The sequence below is a fragment of the Schistocerca gregaria genome, chromosome 2 (genome assembly GCF_023897955.1).
Source record: "Schistocerca gregaria isolate iqSchGreg1 chromosome 2, iqSchGreg1.2, whole genome shotgun sequence".
Taxonomy (NCBI): Eukaryota; Metazoa; Arthropoda; class Insecta; order Orthoptera; family Acrididae; genus Schistocerca; species Schistocerca gregaria.
Genome location: NC_064921.1, coordinates 444,020,871 through 444,040,239, shown reverse-complemented (window position 1 = coordinate 444,040,239; position 19,369 = coordinate 444,020,871). Strand labels below are relative to the sequence as shown.

Genomic DNA, 19,369 nt, shown 5'->3' with positions numbered 1-19,369 from the left:
TACAATGTAAGAACCGCTGATTTACAGCTAGGAAGTTAATTAAATAGCTAATACGTGAATTAGAGATCTCGAACATTTGTCCAAAAAAAAAAATAGCCCGAAAACTCCCACTTACACAAAAATGCCAAACGGAGAGTAGCGAAATCTTAAACATTATTTTGATCTTGCAATCAATTGTATTTAATTATGTACAGAACAACAGAAACCATTCTTCCTTTTTTCAGGCAAGATATGCATATTGTTATTATTATTATAACTGTTATAATAATTATTATTATTTACATTGACAGCGGCTGAAGTCGTGTAAATATGTTGATAATCATGACTGTTAACGAGCACATGCTATTAATTTCGCACTCTGATATTCATCTGAATTTAAAAATCTGTAAACATTCAAAATATGTACCTACGAGACGCCACTGCTGCCGGTCGGAAACACCAAAAATTCGCTACTTACCTGCGCTGACGTCTGGTGTGATGCGCTGCGAACGCGCGCGAAGCCATCCTGTGACGGTCACGTGGTCCCTGACGAAGGCCGGCACGTGGCACCGGAAGACGGCCGTGTTGCCCGCCACTACGTACTCGTCGTACACCTGCGCCTCGTACTGCTGCTTCGCCACGGCTGCACCAACAAACACAGGAGGCATGTCTCAGTACCAGGCCACAGGGAAACGCCGTCCACTGGTCACGTAAACAGGCGCATGCTACCTGAAGATCACACGCACAGGCACATACACTCTCTGATCAAAACTATCCGGACACCAGTGTACAATACGGAAATGTCCACTAGATGTCGCGAGAGGCCGATGTGCCAGTATAAACTGAGGCGGCGAATATTATGTTGTCAGTAGGGAAAGTATTTGTATGGGGTGTAGCCATGTATGGAAGTGAAACATGGACGATAAATAGTTTGGACAAGAAGAGAATAGAAGCTTTCGAAATGTGGTGCTACAGAAGAATACTGAAAATAAGGTGGATAGATCACGTAACTAATGAGGAGGCATTGAATAGAATTTGGGAGAAGAGGAATTTGTGTCACAACTTGACTGGAAGAAGGGATCGGTTCGTAGGACATGTTCTGAGGCATCAAGGGATCACCAATTTAGTATTGGAGGGCAGTAAACATCGTAGAGGGAGACCAAGAGATGAATACATTAAGCAGATTGAGAAGGATGTAGGTTGCAGTAGGTACTGGGAGATGAAGAAGCTTGCACAGGATAGAGTAGCATGGAGAGCTGCATCAAACCAGTCTCAGGACTGAAAACCACAACAACAACAACATTAGGGAAGCACTGACAGCAGGTGAATGGAATAGGCAGGTGAGCTCTCTGACGTGGGATGGTCATTGGATGTCACTTGAGCAACAAATCCATCAAGCACATTTTAGTCCTTCTAAGGCTGTCCTACTGGTCGTGATGTGATTGTGAGATGGAGACTCTACATCTACATCTACATCTACATCCATACTCCGCAAGCCACCTGACGGTGTGTGGCGGAGGGTACCCTGAGTACCTTTATCGGTTCTCCCTTCTATTACACTCTCGTATTGTACGTGGAAAGAAAGATTGTCGGTATGCTTCTGTGTGGGCTCTAATCTCTCTGATTTTATCCTCATGGTCTCTTCGCGATATATACGTAGGAGGGAGCAATATACTGCTTGACTCTTCGGTGAAGGTATGTTCTCGAAACTTTAACAAAAGCCCGTACCGGGCTACTGAGCATCTCTCCTGCAGAGTCTTCCACTGGAGTTTATCTATCATCTCCGTAACGCTTCCGCGATTACTAAATGATCATGTAACGAAGCGCGCTGCTCTCCGTTGGATCTTCTCTATCTCTTCTATCAACGCTATATGGTGCGGATCCCACACTGCTGAGCAGTATTCAAGCAGTGGGCGAACAAGCGTACTGTAACCTACTTCCTTTGTTGTCGGATTGCATTTCCTTAGGATTCTTCCAATGAATCTCAGTCTGGCATCTGCTTTACCGACGATCAACTTTATATGATCATTCCATTTTAAATCACTCCTAATGCGTACTCCCAGATAATTTATGGAATTAACTGCTTCCAGTTTCTGACCTGCTATTTTGTAGCTAAATGATAAGGGACCTATCTTTCTATGTATTCGCATCACATTACACTTGTCTACATTGAGATTCAATTGCCATTCCGTGCACCATGCGTCAATTCGCTGCAAATCCTCCTGCATTTCAGTACAACTTCAAGGAACAACTGCGGTAAAATCAAAATCAGTCAGACCTTCTGTAGTGAGGGGCAGGGAGTGCCAAGCAGGACAGATGATGGTTCTAAAAAAGCATGAAATCAACGGAAGGTATCACGCTTGAGTTTCAGAGCGGTAGCAACAGTCCAGCTAGCACAATGACTATGGGTAGTGAGTTAAAAATAATGGGGTACGACAGCGCAACTGCTCCTCATAAACCACGCATTGCTGTATTCACTGCTAAGCGACTCTTGAGGTGGTTTAGAGAGCGCTACCAGTGGACAGTCTATGACTGGAGACAAGTGATTTACAGTGGTGAATCGCGCTGCGCCCTGTGGAAATCCGATGGAGGGGTTTGGGTTTGGTGAATACGAGGAGAACATTAGGTGTCATGAAATGTAATGCCAGCAGTGAAGTACAAAGGAGGTAGTGTTACGGCATGCAGGTGTTTTTCGTTGGCAGGGTGCGGTCCCACTATTTCGTTTAAGAAAACCCTTAAGTGCAGGAAGGATATGAACACATTTTACATAACTGCAAACTCCTTGTGGTATAGGAACAGTTCGTAGAACATGACTGTTTATGCCAGAATGACAATGCGCTCTGTGATAAGGCATCATCCTTGAGGCAGTGGTCAGTGGACAGTAACATCTGGAAATGGACTGACCTGCCGAGAGTCTCGACCTCAGGCCAGTGGAACACTTTCGGGACGGGTTAGAACGTTGACTTCGCTCCAGACAGGAGCGTCCAACAGCGCTACCTTTTCTGCCTTTGGCTCTTCAGAAAGAGCGAGCTGTCGTCCCTCCACGGACATTCAGATACCTCGTTGAAAGACTTCAAAACATCATAAACGCAAAAGGCGTACATATCTCATATTAATGTCCAATAGGCTTGCAATGTCTGCATTTCACACTCTCTGAGTATATGCAATGTCCTTCGGGCATACGTCCACACCCGGACACTGTATGGTGCTATTCAGACACTGTTAAATATAGACATTTCGGACATGTATTACATGCCCTGCAAAGCATAAACGACGAGAATAACAATCTCTCACCCTGTACGGGAATCATATGAAAGGTGTGCGAAGACAGGATGTGAACACTGACGAATGGGTCTTTAGGCCGGTGAGAGAGGCGTGCACAGCTAGCGAAAGTAGTTCAGGTGACCGACCGCCATAAGCAGGAAAATCGGGTTCGAGTCGCGGTCCGCCACAAATTTTCAAATGTCACTAATCATTTGTACAAATGATGTACAACGACATTGACAGTTCGCGAATACGTTACTTGAAGTATCGTAAAGCATTTGATCAGATAGTGTATTATCGCCAATCCTCTTTCTCTATTTAACTCTCTCTGTCTAACCCAAGCGCCCCGGGGAAGTGCGTGCGCGCGCGCACACACACACACACACACACACACACACACACACACACACACGCGCGCGCGCGCAGACACACACACACACACACACGCACACACACACACACACACACACAAACGTACATAAACACAATCAGAGGAACATTTTACTTTCAGGACAATTTCTTACATGACGCGACTCGGGAAATGAGTTACGTTTTAAAATGCTTGTTTTAGTTTACTATCATATCTCTGTACAACGCGTTTCGCAAAATGATTTTCATTTTAAAGTACATCTTTTCGTGTATTATGTCGTAATAAACGAAAATCGCAGTGTAAACTGCGAACCATTTCCCAAAAGACGTCGTGCAAGAAATAAGAAAAGGAAATCGTGAATGACAGCAGGAAATGTTATTTTACAGAGACACCAACGAGAAAGATAGGAAGATAAGGAGCTAAACGCCATCAATAAGGAACTCGTATAGACAGAGCAAAACTTCCGTTTGAGGAAATCGGGCGTGTCCGTAGGAGCATCCAGGCAGTTGCCTTAAGCCATGTATGGAAACCACATAAAACCCGAAAGTGGATGTCGAACGAGAATTTGAACTGACATCCTACCAAACCTCTTTCTGTCACAGAATTAGACACAATGCGAATGGAAGAGTGACGAAATATGGTTGCAGGATGTTCAAATATATATTTAACTCACACCTACGCACATGGTGTTCCATTACAGTGGTAACAGTGCAAAGTTAGTAGAATACAAAACATACGAACACATTGACTGTCTCGGATGGACGGTCAGATAAATCAGCTATGTCGAGTATGGTAAAATTTTCTTAGTTGTAGAATGTAGTTTGTAGTCTAACCTATACAAATTAAGATTTGGCTGAAGGGAGTAGTCCAATTTTGTAGCATATTCACACACCATCTATGTCCAGCCCAGATTTTATCAGAGGTCTTCCATACATGGCGAGGAAGACACAATAGGGCCAGCACTAGATAAAGAGACTAATTCAAGTTAGTGTATTCGCAGTACGCCATGGATAACGTTAAAGAGCCACAGCGCCCTCTGGGCTGTATAATGGACGGAATAATGCTACGCCAAGCAAATTTGAGACACGGAGATCCAATTACCGTCTCGAAGACGTGGGGCTGCCAATACAGCGACCGCAACTCGTCTAAAAGAAGGATCTGTCGATAGTACGCATCCCGTCGTCAAGAAATGCATTAGACCACAGCTGTGGTCCACTGTATTTGTGACCAGTGATGGTTTAACCAACACGTGACTTAAAGATTATGTTGTTTTACGATGTTTGAATACGTGTGCTCGCACTGTGTAACAACGTCGCGAGTGTGTCTAACAGTATTGACAAAGAAATACAAATGTGTCACCGTACATTATGTTGACATGGCTTAAAGCCATAATGTCACATAATAATGGCCTAAGGCCGAAATTGCAGTAGTGTAATTAAAACTTATCACTGCCGTTAAGATCATGTCCTTCAAAAAATACCATAAAATACGTAGGAATAACTATACGAAGCGATCGAAAGTGGAATGACTACATAAAATAAGTAATAGAAAAAGAAGATGTGAGGCTGACATTCGTTGGAAACATCTTAACAAAATGCAATTCATTCAAGAAAGAAATGCCTTCAAATGGTTCAAATGGCTCTGAGGACTATGGGACTTAACTTCTGAGGTTATCAGTCCCCTAGAACTTAGAACTACTTAAACCTAACTAACCTAAGGACATCACACACATCCATTCCCGAGGCAGGATTCGAACCTGCGACCGTAGCGATCACGCGGCTCCAGACCGTAGCGCCTAGAACCGCTCGGGCACTCCGAAAGAAATACCTTACAAAACACTCTTTCGAGCGGGTCTTGAATATTGTTAATCTGTCTGGGATCTCTAGTAAGTAAAATTGGTAGAGGAAATAGAAGATACAGTGAAGAGCGGTGCGTTTCGTCACGGGATACTTTACTTAAGTATGAATGTGTTGCTGAAATGCTCAACAAATCCAGCGGAAGACGATACAAGGGAATCGTAGTGCATCACGGAGAGCTTCACTGCCGAAATTTCGAGAGGTTACGTTCAGAGAAGAGTCGAGAAACATATGACTTCCTTCGAGATATCTCTCGAGAAATGACGACTATTAGAAAATCAAAGAAATTAGAGCTCTTACGGAGATACAGCGCCAACCATTCTCTCCACGGGCTATAGGGAAAGAAAGCGGGAAACGAATATGTTCGCTGGTTTGCGTAGTACAGATGTTGATCGAACCTACTGTGTTCCTGAAATACGTTTACGACTGGACTTTTACTGTAAGAGAAAGAATCCGAGAGTACTGTTTACAAGATTAGTGGTGACCGTCTCGAGCTCGTCACATGGTGTTAGTACTTAGGGGTAACAGTAAGACGTGACATAAAATGAGTCGATGATGTAAAATAACTATCAGAGAAGGCGAACTGAAGACACGATTCGTTGGTTGGGTTCTGGGAAAGCGCAATGCGTCTTTACAGAAACAGCGTACACGACGTTAGTGAGATCAGTTCTAGACTATTGTTCCAGGGTTTTGCCTCCTCATGATGTTGGCATGACAGTGTGCAATTGAATCGGAGGCGCGTTACAACGAACGTAACAAGTCGGTACACTCAGTACGAAAGTGTGACAGAAATGCGTATAGAAGCTAAATTGAAATTATTTAAGGAAACATGACGTGGAAACATTTTACACAGATTTAGAAATCACAAATAAGAATAAAACTGAGATTATCAGGCTGTCACCACCGAACATCTTGTGTAAGGTTCGTGAGAATAAGTCTAGGGAAGACTGAGGAACACACAGGAGTATACAGTCATTTGTCCCTCGCCCAATACAAGACTGGAATAGGAAAGGAAACCGATAATGCTGGTGTGAGGTATCATCTGACGTTCAATGTAGAGTGGCTTGCGTGATACGTACACTGAACCAGAACACATGACTGTCTGCTAAATAGCCTTGGTCGGTTTCGAGGCGTTTGTGGCACCAAATGTCTACGCAAAGGACGTATAATTCCCTTAAATTTACCAATTGGTCGATAAAGAGCATGAGCTGCCTCCTGATGGCGTCCCAGATATTGCAGCGCATTCATATCAAGCCAATTTCGTGGCCAAACTGATGTGTTGCTCTTTCCAACACAGGAGGAAAACAGTGATCAAAGTTTACAAAAGTTTATTGATCAAGGAAAGAAACGTCTGCTTCGACGATAGTAACAAAATCACAATTAAAATGTCTCAGAGGCATGAAAACAATACAGTATGTTGAATTCAGAGTTTTACAAAGTAGCACAATTCAGGATCTTTATAGAGAAATACATTCGTATGGAAAATATCCAAGTGCGATGTAGCTGTCCCAAATAACACCAACAGAAAAATCTATCCTGGATGTAGTCTGATTACGCCAAGGAACACGAAGATGGTAGCGAAAAACAGTGGCGTCGGTCCCTACGATGGACTTCGAAGGCGTCTTAAGACGATGGGATTAATACACTACTGGCCATTAAAATTGCTGCACCAACAAGAAATGCAGATGATAACGGGTATTCATTGGACAAATATATTATACTAGAACTGACATGTGATTACATTTACACGCAATTTAGGTGCATAGATACTGAGAGATCTGGAGAATGTGCTGGCCAGGGCAGCAGTCGAACATTTTCTGTATCCAGAAAGGCCCGTACAGGACCTGCAACATGCGGTCGTGCATTATCCTCCTGAAATGTAGGGTTTCGCAGGGATCGAATGAAGGATTGAGCCACGGGTCGTAACACATCTGAAATGTAACATCCACTGTTGAAAGTGCCGTTAATGTGAACAAGACGTGTCAAGGACGTGAAACCAATGGCATCCCATAGCATCAGGCCGGGTGATACGCCAGTATGGCGATGACGAATACACCCTTCCAATGTGCGTTCACCGCGATGTCGCCAAACACGGATGCGACCATCAGGATGCTGTAAACAGAACCCGGATTCATCCGAAAAAATGACGTTTTGCCATTCGTGCACCCAGGTTCGTCGTTGAGTACAGCGTCGCAGGCGCTCCTGTCTGTGATGCAGCGTCAACGGTAACCGCAGCCATGGTCTCCGAGCTGATAGTCCATGCTGCTGTAAACGTCGTCGAACCGTTCGTGCAGATAGTTGTTGTCTTGCAAACATCCCCATCCGTTGACTCAGGGATCGAGACGTGGCTGCACAATCCGTTACAGCCATGCTGATAAGATGCCTGTCGTCTCGACTGCTAGTTGTTGGGATCCGTTGGGATCCAGCACGGCGTTCCGTATTACCCTCCTCAACCCACCGATGCCATGTTCTGCTAACAGTCATTGGATGTCGACCAACGCGAGCAGCAATGTCTTGATACGATAAACCGCAATGGCGATAGGCTACAATCCGACCTTTATCAAAGCCGGAAACGTGAAGGTACGCATTTCTCCTCGTTACACGAAGCATCACAACAACGTTTCACCTGGCAACGCGTCAACTGCTGTTTGTGTATGAGAAATCGGTGTCAGCAAGTTGTAGGTGTCGCCACCGGTGCCAACCTTGTGTGAATGCTCTGAAAAAGCTAATCATTTGCATATCACAGCACCTTCTTCCTGTCGGTTGAATTTCGCGTCTGTAGCACGTCATCTTCGTGATGCATCAATTTTAATGGCCAGTAGTGTAGTACCAGCCAGCTGATTAGGAGAGGCTCTCAAAGCCAGAAGAACTGACCTGTGGAGCTCTGGTGCCCACATTTACAGCGATCGGCGGCGGATAATCGCGGCACTATTTTCTGGTTACGTGCGTAGCGGATGTGCATAGGTCCTTGGAGCGGCAGCCTCTACTAGCAGTGATACCGGCGCGTGATCGCCGTCCGCTACTGCGGCAGGACTAGTACGCGTCGCTGAGGCGTGCAGGGACCATGTTGGCTCCACGCGTGCCCCAGGTGCCCCAAGGGTTGCCGATCGCTCTTGCGGAGACCTCAAGTATAACAAAGACAACGTGAATCCACTGACACACACCTCAACTTGCCGTAGCATGATTCAGTTCTTGTGATACTGACAGTTACCCCGCTGGAAGATGCCATCGCCTGAGGGTAGCACAACAAACACGAAGGGATGCAGGTTGTCTGCAACAATATTCGCGCAGTCCAAAACTTAAAATGATAAAGCACAGCACTCAGTCGTCCTTTTCTTGTAGGTTTTATTCGCTAAATCTAGATTTCGTCTAGTGCCTAGCCACTATCAACGCACCATTTCATAGCATCAGTACATGTTCTGGTAAGTCAGTCTCCTGTTGTTCGGACTTCCTCCGAACACCAGGGGACTGACGTAACCAATGCACAACGCTGCCAATAAGTGTGACCATGGGACACCACTGTGCGACATCATGTCTAACCGGGTATGTAAAGGGAGGATTGTGTAAGCTGTTGTTGGAGACAGGCAGATGTGACGTACATGTACAGACAAACAAATGATCTGAATTTCAGAACAAAATGGGGGATTTATCCAAGAGAAAGAGCATCAGAGAGCAAGGCAATAACACGTTGGTCCACCTATATCCATTATGCGAGCAGTTATTCGCATTGGCAATGATTGATAAACTTGTTTATTGTCCCCCTGAGGGATGTCGTGCCAAATTCTGTCCAACTGGAGCTTTAAATCGTCAATATGCCGGGGTGGTTGGAGAGCCCTGCCAATAATGCTCCAAACGTTCTCAACTGGAAAGAGATCTGGCGACCTTACTGATTGCTCAAGGTAGGATTTGGCAAGCGCAAAGACAAGCAGTAGAAATTCTCGCCGTTTGCAGGATGGCTTGCCATGAAGGGCAACAGAACTTGGCAGTAAGGTTGCAGCGGATGACAACCATAGGAGTCCTGCTATGAAAAGAAATGCCCCCTCCCAGATCATCACTACTGGTTGTCGGGCGCGACAGTCAGATAAGAGTCCCACTGCTGTCCGGAACGTCTTCAGACACTTCTTCGGCCTGGAATCTCATTGACTGGAAAAGAATTATCTTCAGTGATGAGTCGTGCTTCGAACTGAGCCGCGATGACCAACGAGGACTTGTGGGACAACTATCCATCTTGGTTTCAAAGCAGGAAGAATCGAACGCCAACTGATCTGCGTACACGGTCTCTTCGCGCCTACTCGCGGGATATAAACCGAAACGTACAGGAAGGCTACTCTGGATGAATGTAGGAGCTTATCTGCCGATCACTTCAAGTGAAGTGAAACCCTTGTCAGAAAACGAGGGAATGGATCAGACACAAAGTCGGGTGGTACTCTTCATTGTAAGCAATTGTGATTCGCAATAGGTGAGGCCATCAAAAAGAGCACTGGCAGTTAATTTAGAAATGTTAGAGGAGGACCAGTTCATTAGGGACTTCAGTGTAGAATACGGGAAGTGAGGACAGTCTGTCGAATTACCATGTATAGGGGAAAGGTTCCGCATCTGAAAGAACGTGACAGAGTAGATATGGAGAGGTTATTGGAGGAACACCCAGAAACAATCATAACACAAACATCGAGTCCCACGTCGTCTTCAACCAATGATGGAGTTTATAAATCACTAGCTCTAGGACATAATTATAGAAGGTAGCACAAATCCCTCAGCAGCAACTACAGTCATTGTTCCAAAGAAGTCCTCAGATTGTAAGAAGGATTATAGATCCTGGTGCGATAATAGAATCTTAAGCCAACGCACAGTTGCAGATGCTTACCCAGTGCCTAACATTACAGAGTCGTTGGAGAACTGGGGCACTAATTTCAGCACTATGGCTTTATTACGTGGGTACTACCAAATAGATGCAGCATCTTCGGCTCAACCTAAAACTCCGTTTTTGGTTTCATTTTGAATGCTACCAGTAGGATCAAATGCCATTCGCTTTGAAAAATGCGCTGGCGACCTTATAACGGTTATAGATGAGGTCTATGGGTTCTGAAACCGGAGCAATGTATGGTATATCTAGATCAGTGCTGTTCAGATTTTTTTTTGCTGAAGAACAAATACTGACATCGCAGGGCGTCACCTCAGGCCACATTTATACCGATCGAAGCGGGCCGTATTGACTGTTCTCTGTTTCAGAGTGCTGCTGCCCTCGGCGACGTCGAAGTTGCGACACTGTGATTGCCTGATGAAGTGTCGTTGTGTTGTCTGTGCGAGAAGATAATCATTATAATAAAATATCAGTAATTGTACTTATTTAGTATTTCATCCATCTTCAGCAACTATATTTCTATTTGTTGAAATACTCAGCAACCAGTTTCACAAAATGATTGTTATTTCTTTGCCGACTTGAGGCACCCAGCGCTCTCCTTCATAAGATTATAGAGTCAAATATACCAGAAAAACTTTACGAAAGAATATTAAAATATAAAACAGAAAAGTTTACAAAATTCAAAGATGAAAATGTGGTACTTATAATAATCACAAGTTAGAAGTAAGCAGGTATATGCAGCATATTGCTGTAGACCCAAGAAAATACAAGAATAATATGTAATACAATAATAAAATGCCTTAATGTAAAAAGAGATCGTAGGTGCTTACCTGCGGATCATAGTGCAGTACAAATATTGTGTAAGGAAATGAAACAACAAGTGCGGACGTCGGGCCAGAACCAGAGCTAATCAGGTAATAACCTGCGAGTGTTGATGTTGGTGTCGGAGTGGGGAAAAAGTTCGATAAAAATAAAGCATGGCAAGTACAATTGCTATCCTCCACCCCGAGAGCAACCTCACGATATGCTTGTCATTAGCTGCTCAGCTCCAGTTCTGTCCTTATGTACGGTTTACTATCGTATTCGTGTTACATATTGTTCCTATATTTTTGGGACTACGCAAATATGCTGCATAAATATGTTTACCTTTGTTGCTCAATAACAATGCGATTGTTTTAAGTATGTGCCATATTTTCATCTTTAAAATTTTGATTTTTCTTTCTTGAATTTTAGTATTTTTATCTAACTTGTGATATGTTTTTCTATACGGTCATCTGAAGAAGGGCAGCAGGTTCCCTGAAAATGGTAAAGGAACAAAATTTCTTTTGTACATCTAGTTGCTGATTACAACAACCAAAATAAATAAATAAATAAAATAAAAAATGTGTTTGTATTTAAATGAATTATGCATACAAGACATGAACACAAATGTATTCATTCCGTTGTAAAACAGCAAGCGTTTAATTAATTTCATATTCATTGCTACAGATATGTAGCACATTTGCAGATGACGGCCCCTGTAATGCGTATTCACGAATCCATGTTAACTACCGTGTCAAAATTTATGCTACAGCAGTCGCGAACGCCCGTTAGTTGTCAATAAAGGAAGAGAAACAATAAAACATCACTCTCCGACATCCACTAACTTCATAGTTATCCCTGTGCCCCTGAGGCAGGCGGCCAACTTGCTTACCTCATGGTCGGACCCACCAACATTCATTAAAATTAAGCACATCGTAAACATTACTCTTATTGTAAATATTTTTGCTCGTTACTGAGCAGGAAAACTACTCTCTTAAGAAGCTCTTTGAGTTAGTTTTTAGATTAGTTTCTTCCTATTTGGATGTTGTTATAAAATACAGCTGAGAACTGCGGTCAGCATGAATGAGTAATTCGGGGCGCAGTTCGAAGACCGCTGATCTAGATGATAACACTGAATTCTCCAAGGTCAACCAGGAACGCTTGGTGTGTCTATGAGAAGTCTTTTATCTTTTATATGCTTACTGAGTGACCCTTATTCTAGAACTTTACAACAATGTCACTTTATATTACAGGGGTTCGCTATCCGCGTAATATTGTCGGTAAGAATGGTGTACGAATTGACCCACGACTAGTACAAACCATAAAGGATATCCCAATGCCTGACACAGTAATGGAATTACGGTCACATCTCGGATCGGTAATTTCTATAGAAAATATTGGGAAATCTGTAACTGAGTGGTTATGTTAATTCAGCTTAAATACCCCTGGTAGCTGGAGAGTGGTTTACCGGTATAGTTCTTTAAAGATGACTAACTGCACGATCACTGCTTAAATACTTGCTTGACAGGGCGGCACTAGAACAGAAATCTGGGAACACAATAACTAAACCAAAAACATTTATTAAGAGTATGACGCAAAAGCAGGAAGAGGTCCATGTTTGAGAGCACCATGCGAAGGCTGCTGCATAGAACGTAGTAGCACGAAGCAGGTGCTTGTGCCTATGCGATGGAGGCCTAGCGTGGTATCTACTGGGTACCTCTTGCTTGGTACTAAACTAAGCTCCGCCCGAACTGGCCATGAAGGTCCAATGATACCTACCAGACACAATGTCATTCTCAGCCCACAGGTGTCACTGGATGCGGTTATGGAGGGGCATGTAGTCAGCACACCGCTCTTCTGGGCCGTTTGTCATTTTAGGATACCGGAGCTACTACTTCTCAATCACGTATCTCCTCAGTTTGCCCCACAAGGGTTGAGTGCACCCCCGCTTGCCAAAAGCGCTCGGCAGACAGGGTGGTCACCCAGACAAGCTTGCTTGCTACGCAGCACAAAATTTATTCCAAAACTTGCGGATGTAGCCAGACTTCTTATGCATCTACTAAAATCTGGACTCCAGATTGCTAAAGAGCACTTGAAGGATGAAAATACACTCCTGGAAATTGAAATAAGAACACCGTGAATTCATTGTCCCAGGAAGGGGAAACTTTATTGACACGTTCCTGGGGTCAGATACATCACATGATCACACTGACAGAACCACAGGCACATAGACATAGGCAACAGAGCATGCACAATGTCGGCACTAGTACAGTGTGTATCCACCTTTCGCAGCAAATGCTGGCTGCTATTCTCCCATGGAGACGATCGTAGAGATGCTGGATGTAGTCCTGTGGAACGGCTTGCCATGCCATTTCCACCTGACGCCTCAGTTGGACCAGCGTTCGTGCTGGACGTGCAGACCGCGTGAGACGACGCTTCATCCAGTCCCAAACATGCTCAATGGGGGACAAATCCGGAGATCTTGCTGGCCAGGGTAGTTGACTTACACCTTCTAGAGCACGTTGGGTGGCACGGGATACATGCGGACGTGCATTGTCCTGTTGGAACAGCAAGTTCCCTTGCCGGTCTAGGAATGGTAGAACGATGGGTTCGATGACGGTTTGGATGTACCGTGCACTGTTTACTGTCCCCTCGACGATCACCAGAGGTTTACGGCCAGTGTAGGAGATCGCTCCCCACGTCATGATGCCGGGTGTAGCCCTGTGTTCCTCGGTCGTATGTAGTCCTGATTGTGGCGCTCACCTGCACGGCGCCAAACACGCACACGACCATCATTGGCACCAAGGCAGAAGCGACTCTCATCGCTGAAGACGACACGTCTCCATTCGTCCCTCCATTCACGCCTGTCGCGACACCACTGGAGGCGGGCTGCACGATGTTGGGGCGTGAGCGGAAGACGGCCTAACGGTGTGCGGGACCGTAGCCCAGCTTCATGGAGACGGTTGCGAATGGTCCTCGCCGATACCCCAGGAGCAACAGTGTCCCTAATCTGCTGGGAAGTGGCGGTGCGGTCCCCTACGGCACTGCGTAGGATCCTAGGGTCTTGGCGTGCATCCGTGCGTCGCTGCGGTCCGGTCCCAGGTCGACGTTCACGTGCACCTTCCGCCGACCACTGGCGACAACATCGATGTACTATGGAGACCTCACGCACCACGTCTTGAGCAATTCGGCGGTACGTCCACCCGGCCTCCCGCATGCCCACTATACGCCCTCGCTCAAAGTCCGTCAACTGCACATACGGTTCACGTCCACGCTGTCGCGGCATGCTACCAGTGTTAAAGACTGCGATGGAGCTCCGTATGCCACGGCAAACTGGCTGACACTGACGGCGGCGGTGCACAAATGCTGCGCAGCTAGCGCCATTCGACGGCCAACACCGCGGTTCCTGGTGTGTCCGCTGTGCCGTGCGTGTGATCATTGCTTGTACAGCCCTCTCGCAGTGTCCGGAGCAAGTATGGTGGGTCTGACACACCGGTGTCAATGTGTTCTTTTTTCCATTTCCAGGAGTGTAGTTGCTAGACCTTCTCAGGAGCAGGAGCAACTCTTAGCAGAGTAACACACTTCACTGTCTCGTCTTGCAGCGAGTGTGACAGACGTGTGTGATTGTTCTGTACCGTACATTACAAACAATGAAAATGCCGATATTGGCAGGAGAAAATTGGCGATTGAAATTTCGTGAGAAGTTTCCGACTCAACGCAAAACGGCTTTGTTGTAATGATGTCCACCACAAATCCTGTATCATTTCCGTGACACTCTCTCTCTCATATTTCGCGTTAGTACAGAAGGTGCTGCCCTTCGTTGAGCTCTCTCTATGTATTCCTTTAATCCTATCTGGTAAGTGCAGCAGTACTCTAAAAGAGGACGGACCAGCGTAGTGTAGGCAGGCTCTTTAATAGACCTGGAACAGTTTCGAAGTGTCCGGCGAATAAAACGCAGTTTGCGTGTGGAATGAAATGGACTACCGCTTTGATGTTCCTCGAGCAAAGCATGGTGATCACCTCAGGTGTACTGTATGTTGTCTGTGGAAAATAAACCTTTGAAACTTCCTCTATCCAGTGACTTGGTCTGTATCAAACAACTGAAATTTGTTATTTATTTTTGAATCACCCCGTAAGTCCCCTTACTCCCAGGCAAGGTCATGTGGCTGGAAAAGTTCTCCCTAACTCAATGACTCGGCATTCTGGCACGATTTTTGTTGTTCACAATTTTTGTTGTTCATATTTCAGAGCTATATTCTATTCCTGCCCGATGTCAAATACACTATGATAAGACTGTGACAATCGTAAAAGAAGTTCAGTTACGCAACGATTAGCCAAAACTTTATGACTACAGCCCACCGACAGATTAAACTCCACCTGGTGGTGATGTAGGCTCTTGACTTCGTAAGAACAGTAAATAAGCGGAGGAAAGAGGAATGGTGAATCTCTCTAGAGACAAGAGTAACTATTCTTTGTGTTGGAATTTACACGGTGTCAGTTCTTTGTTCACGTGCCTTTTCGTCGCCAGATGTCACTTTTTCTTTTTTTGTGCAGTTGATGATGATTCGTCAGCATATTAGAAACGAACGTGAGAGGCGCGATTGTAAAGAAAATTTGAAGCTTCTCAGTGATCTTAAAATTCTGAACAGGGCAAATACTCCCACACAATTCATACATTGCAAGGTACAAAAGTCTAACGTGAAACCTGCAGCTCTTTCTCATCAGTAATTTGGGTCAATGAACTATAATGTCAATTAATACGACAGATGGTAACGTTAACCTCAATACATTTTACTTCAAAACAAAAGCGAGATTCAAGTCAGACCCACTACGCTGACGTTACAAATTAACAGCAGAAAACTGTATACACTTACGAAAAATCTTAGCCAGGGCTGTACCGAGGGCATGGCGAGATAGGCTTCCACCAAGAGTGCAGACACGGAAGGGGCGCAAAAACTGACCGAAAAGCAAAAAACTGACAAATAACATAAAAAAGAAGGAAAGACCGTTTAAGAACTAACCGGGGGAGAATCGTTAATTCTACTTCCCTAAGTCTTCGTATTTGATGCCTTACCACTGGTAAGCGACTTTTGTAAGCATGTCGTTCTCACAATATTATTTCTATAATGTAATTTTGCCTAAAAGGCGTCTTAAGGAAATGAATACCACGAAATTGGCACCTGTCGCTAACATGGATGATATGAGGACAGAGTGCTTCGTTCACACAGCTGCCGCCCACAAAGTTCACTTATGTTCAACACTGGAGTTGTTGCTGCTATGGTATCGACTTGTTTTCAAAGGTCGGCGAGCGAGCGCTGAAGCAAATATGCTGTCTGACGGAAGGCTTACAATTTTTGAAAATTTCTGCCAACTGGGGACTGGAGAGAGTTGCAACGGCCGCGAAAGCCAGAAAAAGAGACGTTGATGCGTAAATAAGAAAGAATTAAAGCACAAGCCTTCTGTGTCTGATTATTATTATTGCCAGAGTTGTTAGTCGTTGTGCCTGTAGACAACTACACTGCTCATCTGTACTGTTCATCTGAAGTTGAAACTTCGTGGAAACAATGTGTCACTGCAACTGGTCATAGGCTGCATTGCTCAAACATCTGATGTAAGGTCACTGGAAGGATACCTTAGTTACGTATTTGGTATTTTGATGTTATTTTAGCTGTAACCTAACTCTTACACATATTAAACCATCAGAAGTCCAATGTAAACGACAAAACGTATTTTGTCCTCTACTTTTTTAGAATGTTTATACAATTTGTAATTTTCTTACTAAAGTGAGATATTTAATTATTGTGTGCAGTGTTTTTCAGAGATATAGTTCAGTTAAGAATTTTTTCCACTAACGCTTCATGTTTATTAAACCTACAAAGTTTATAAAATTAATTAAATCTACGTAAAAATAAATTGAAGAGGATGGTTTTAAAGGGGAGGATGGGGGTGGGGGGGGGGGGGAATTAGGGGGCAGCTTTGGTAGCATGCCAATGTCTCATGTCTCAGGAACACCTACGTACGGCTCACTGTGTATATTAAACAAATATGACTAATGCGGTCAGAGCTCTGATATACAACGCATCCGCATGCTTTAGAGCAGTTCTGCTCTCACGTAATTCGACCATCGATCCAGCGATATATGCACCTCTGGAGATTAAGTCTTCGTGCGACCACTAGCTGCCCACCGAACGCTGGTTCACCCTCGGTACGGCGCGTCATTGGCCGACGGTACTGCAGCAACGTGTGCTGAGCGCACGGACCTCCCCGCTGCCAATCCAGGCTTAACATGACGGGAACCACCGCTGTTCCTTCAAGTAGCCGCACAGATCTCATCTAGAGCCTGGATAGACTCCGCCCCAGTTCGGCCCATGAAACCTGCCCGACTGTGTACCTGGGGTGGAAGGGGGCTCTATCTGTGACAAAATGACAAGCCGACCACCTAGTTTCGGAGACAGGCCCTCACCTAAACGGAGTTAGTAATTTGTTTGGGATCAGTAACGTAGATGATATCTCAGGGTGGAAGCAAACTCTATAGTTGAAGTCACGCAGATCGTTCAGTAGTCTAAGCTTAGTCCAGTAGTCAATTGCAGCTACGGGAAGAATAGTGGAAGTGTGATAGAAGCAGGTAATGCATAGTCACATCTGACATGTACCAGTATACAGATCACGTAATCAGAAAATTTTGAGACATACGAACGCAGTTTAAATAACACAAGTCCTAACACTTTTATTAATTTATTTTCTTAATATTTTTGTACAAATATTGTAAAACTAGTTTGGGATTTGATTCCATATCGTACTCCGATAGCTAAAATGTGTATGCATGCGTATACACTGTGTAAAGAACATTAAATTAGAAATGTTAGGAGTAGGTGTTTCGTCTATGTAAGGCCTGAGATGATAAGGTGAATGAGATAAGCGATCTGATGTATTTCTAAAACTTGAACGAAATTATATATAAAATCTTTTGATTGTCTTGGTCGCAATAATTACTTTATAAATGATTACTAGTTTTGGTTTTAAAGAACCATCTCCACGTCACTCATGTTAGAGACTGTCTACGTAGTATAGAATGCCATCGTCTGATGGTGTTTCTCGGAACATGCTCACTAACGAACGAAGTTTTCAACATATTGTTGGTTACACCAACGAAGTTAGGGAGTGCAATTCTGAATCATTCTTATTAAGAAGTGCACCTGAGCAAAAAGTTGAGATATCCTCGCTATGAACTAAACACCACAGTGGTAAAACTGTAAAATATAAAAAATGTAGAAGTTGGTCAAAGTAATTTTTTCACCGTTTGAAGCCATCAGAACAATCCAGAGTTACTAGTATTCAGTTACGAAGCATTGTTGCTACCAAAACAATTAAAAGATTTTATACAAGTGTTTTCAAAGCGAATAAAAAAATGTCTCTGAGCACTATGGGACTTAACATCTATGGTCATCAGTCCCCTAGAACTTAGAACAACTTAAACCTAACTAACCTAAGGACATCACACACATCGATGCCCGAGGCAGGATTCGAACCTGCGACCGTAGCAGTCCCACGGTTCCGGGCTACAGTGCCTAGAACCGAACGATCACCGCGGCCGGCAACATAATGAATACAATGCTCCATATTGTCAATGTGTTTAATCCACACTTCCATATTAATATCAGGACATCACACAACACCCAGTCATCACGAGGCAGAGAAAATGCCTGACCCCGCCGGGAATCGAACCCGGGAACCCGGGCGTGGGAATCGAGAACGCTACCGCACGACCACGAGCTGCGGACTCAAAACGAATACCTTGGACGAAACTAGCGGTCGCCACTGGATGGCAGATCCTTTGTAATAACTGCTTACATGTCTATATTCGAGATGTTCAACGTCTCAGTGGGCATGAAAGCGTCAGATGCTGCCGGGAAGCAGTTCCGCGCAGAGTTAGCGAACATCTTGTCCGCCGAGCTACTGGCACGCATCACTGACGAGGTTCGTCAGAGTGCCAAAGTGTCGAAAGATAGTTTAGACTCCAGAATGAGATTTTCACTCAACAGCGGAGCGTGCGCTAGTAAGAAAGTTCCTGGCAGAGTAAAACTGTGTGCCGTACCGAGACTCCAACTCTGGACCTTTTCCTTCTGCGGGCAAGTGCTCTACCAACTGAGCTACCCAAGCACGACTCACGACCCGTCCTCACAGCTTTACCGCGCTTGCCCGCGAAAAGTAAAGGTCTCGAGTTCGAGTCTCGGTCCG

The 19,369-nt window shown here is 44.6% G+C and overlaps 1 protein-coding gene across 1 annotated transcript in view; it reads right to left on the bottom strand.

Annotated features, from left to right (window-relative positions):
- Positions 1–449: 449 nt before the first annotated feature.
- The window catches only part of LOC126335831 (Down syndrome cell adhesion molecule-like protein Dscam2), a 594,586-nt gene continuing 575,666 nt past the window's right edge, over positions 450–19,369 (bottom strand). The window contains exon 5 of the mRNA XM_049999298.1: positions 450–622. Coding sequence (XP_049855255.1) covers positions 450–622 — 173 coding nt within the window. The remainder of the gene's footprint in view (positions 623–19,369) is intronic.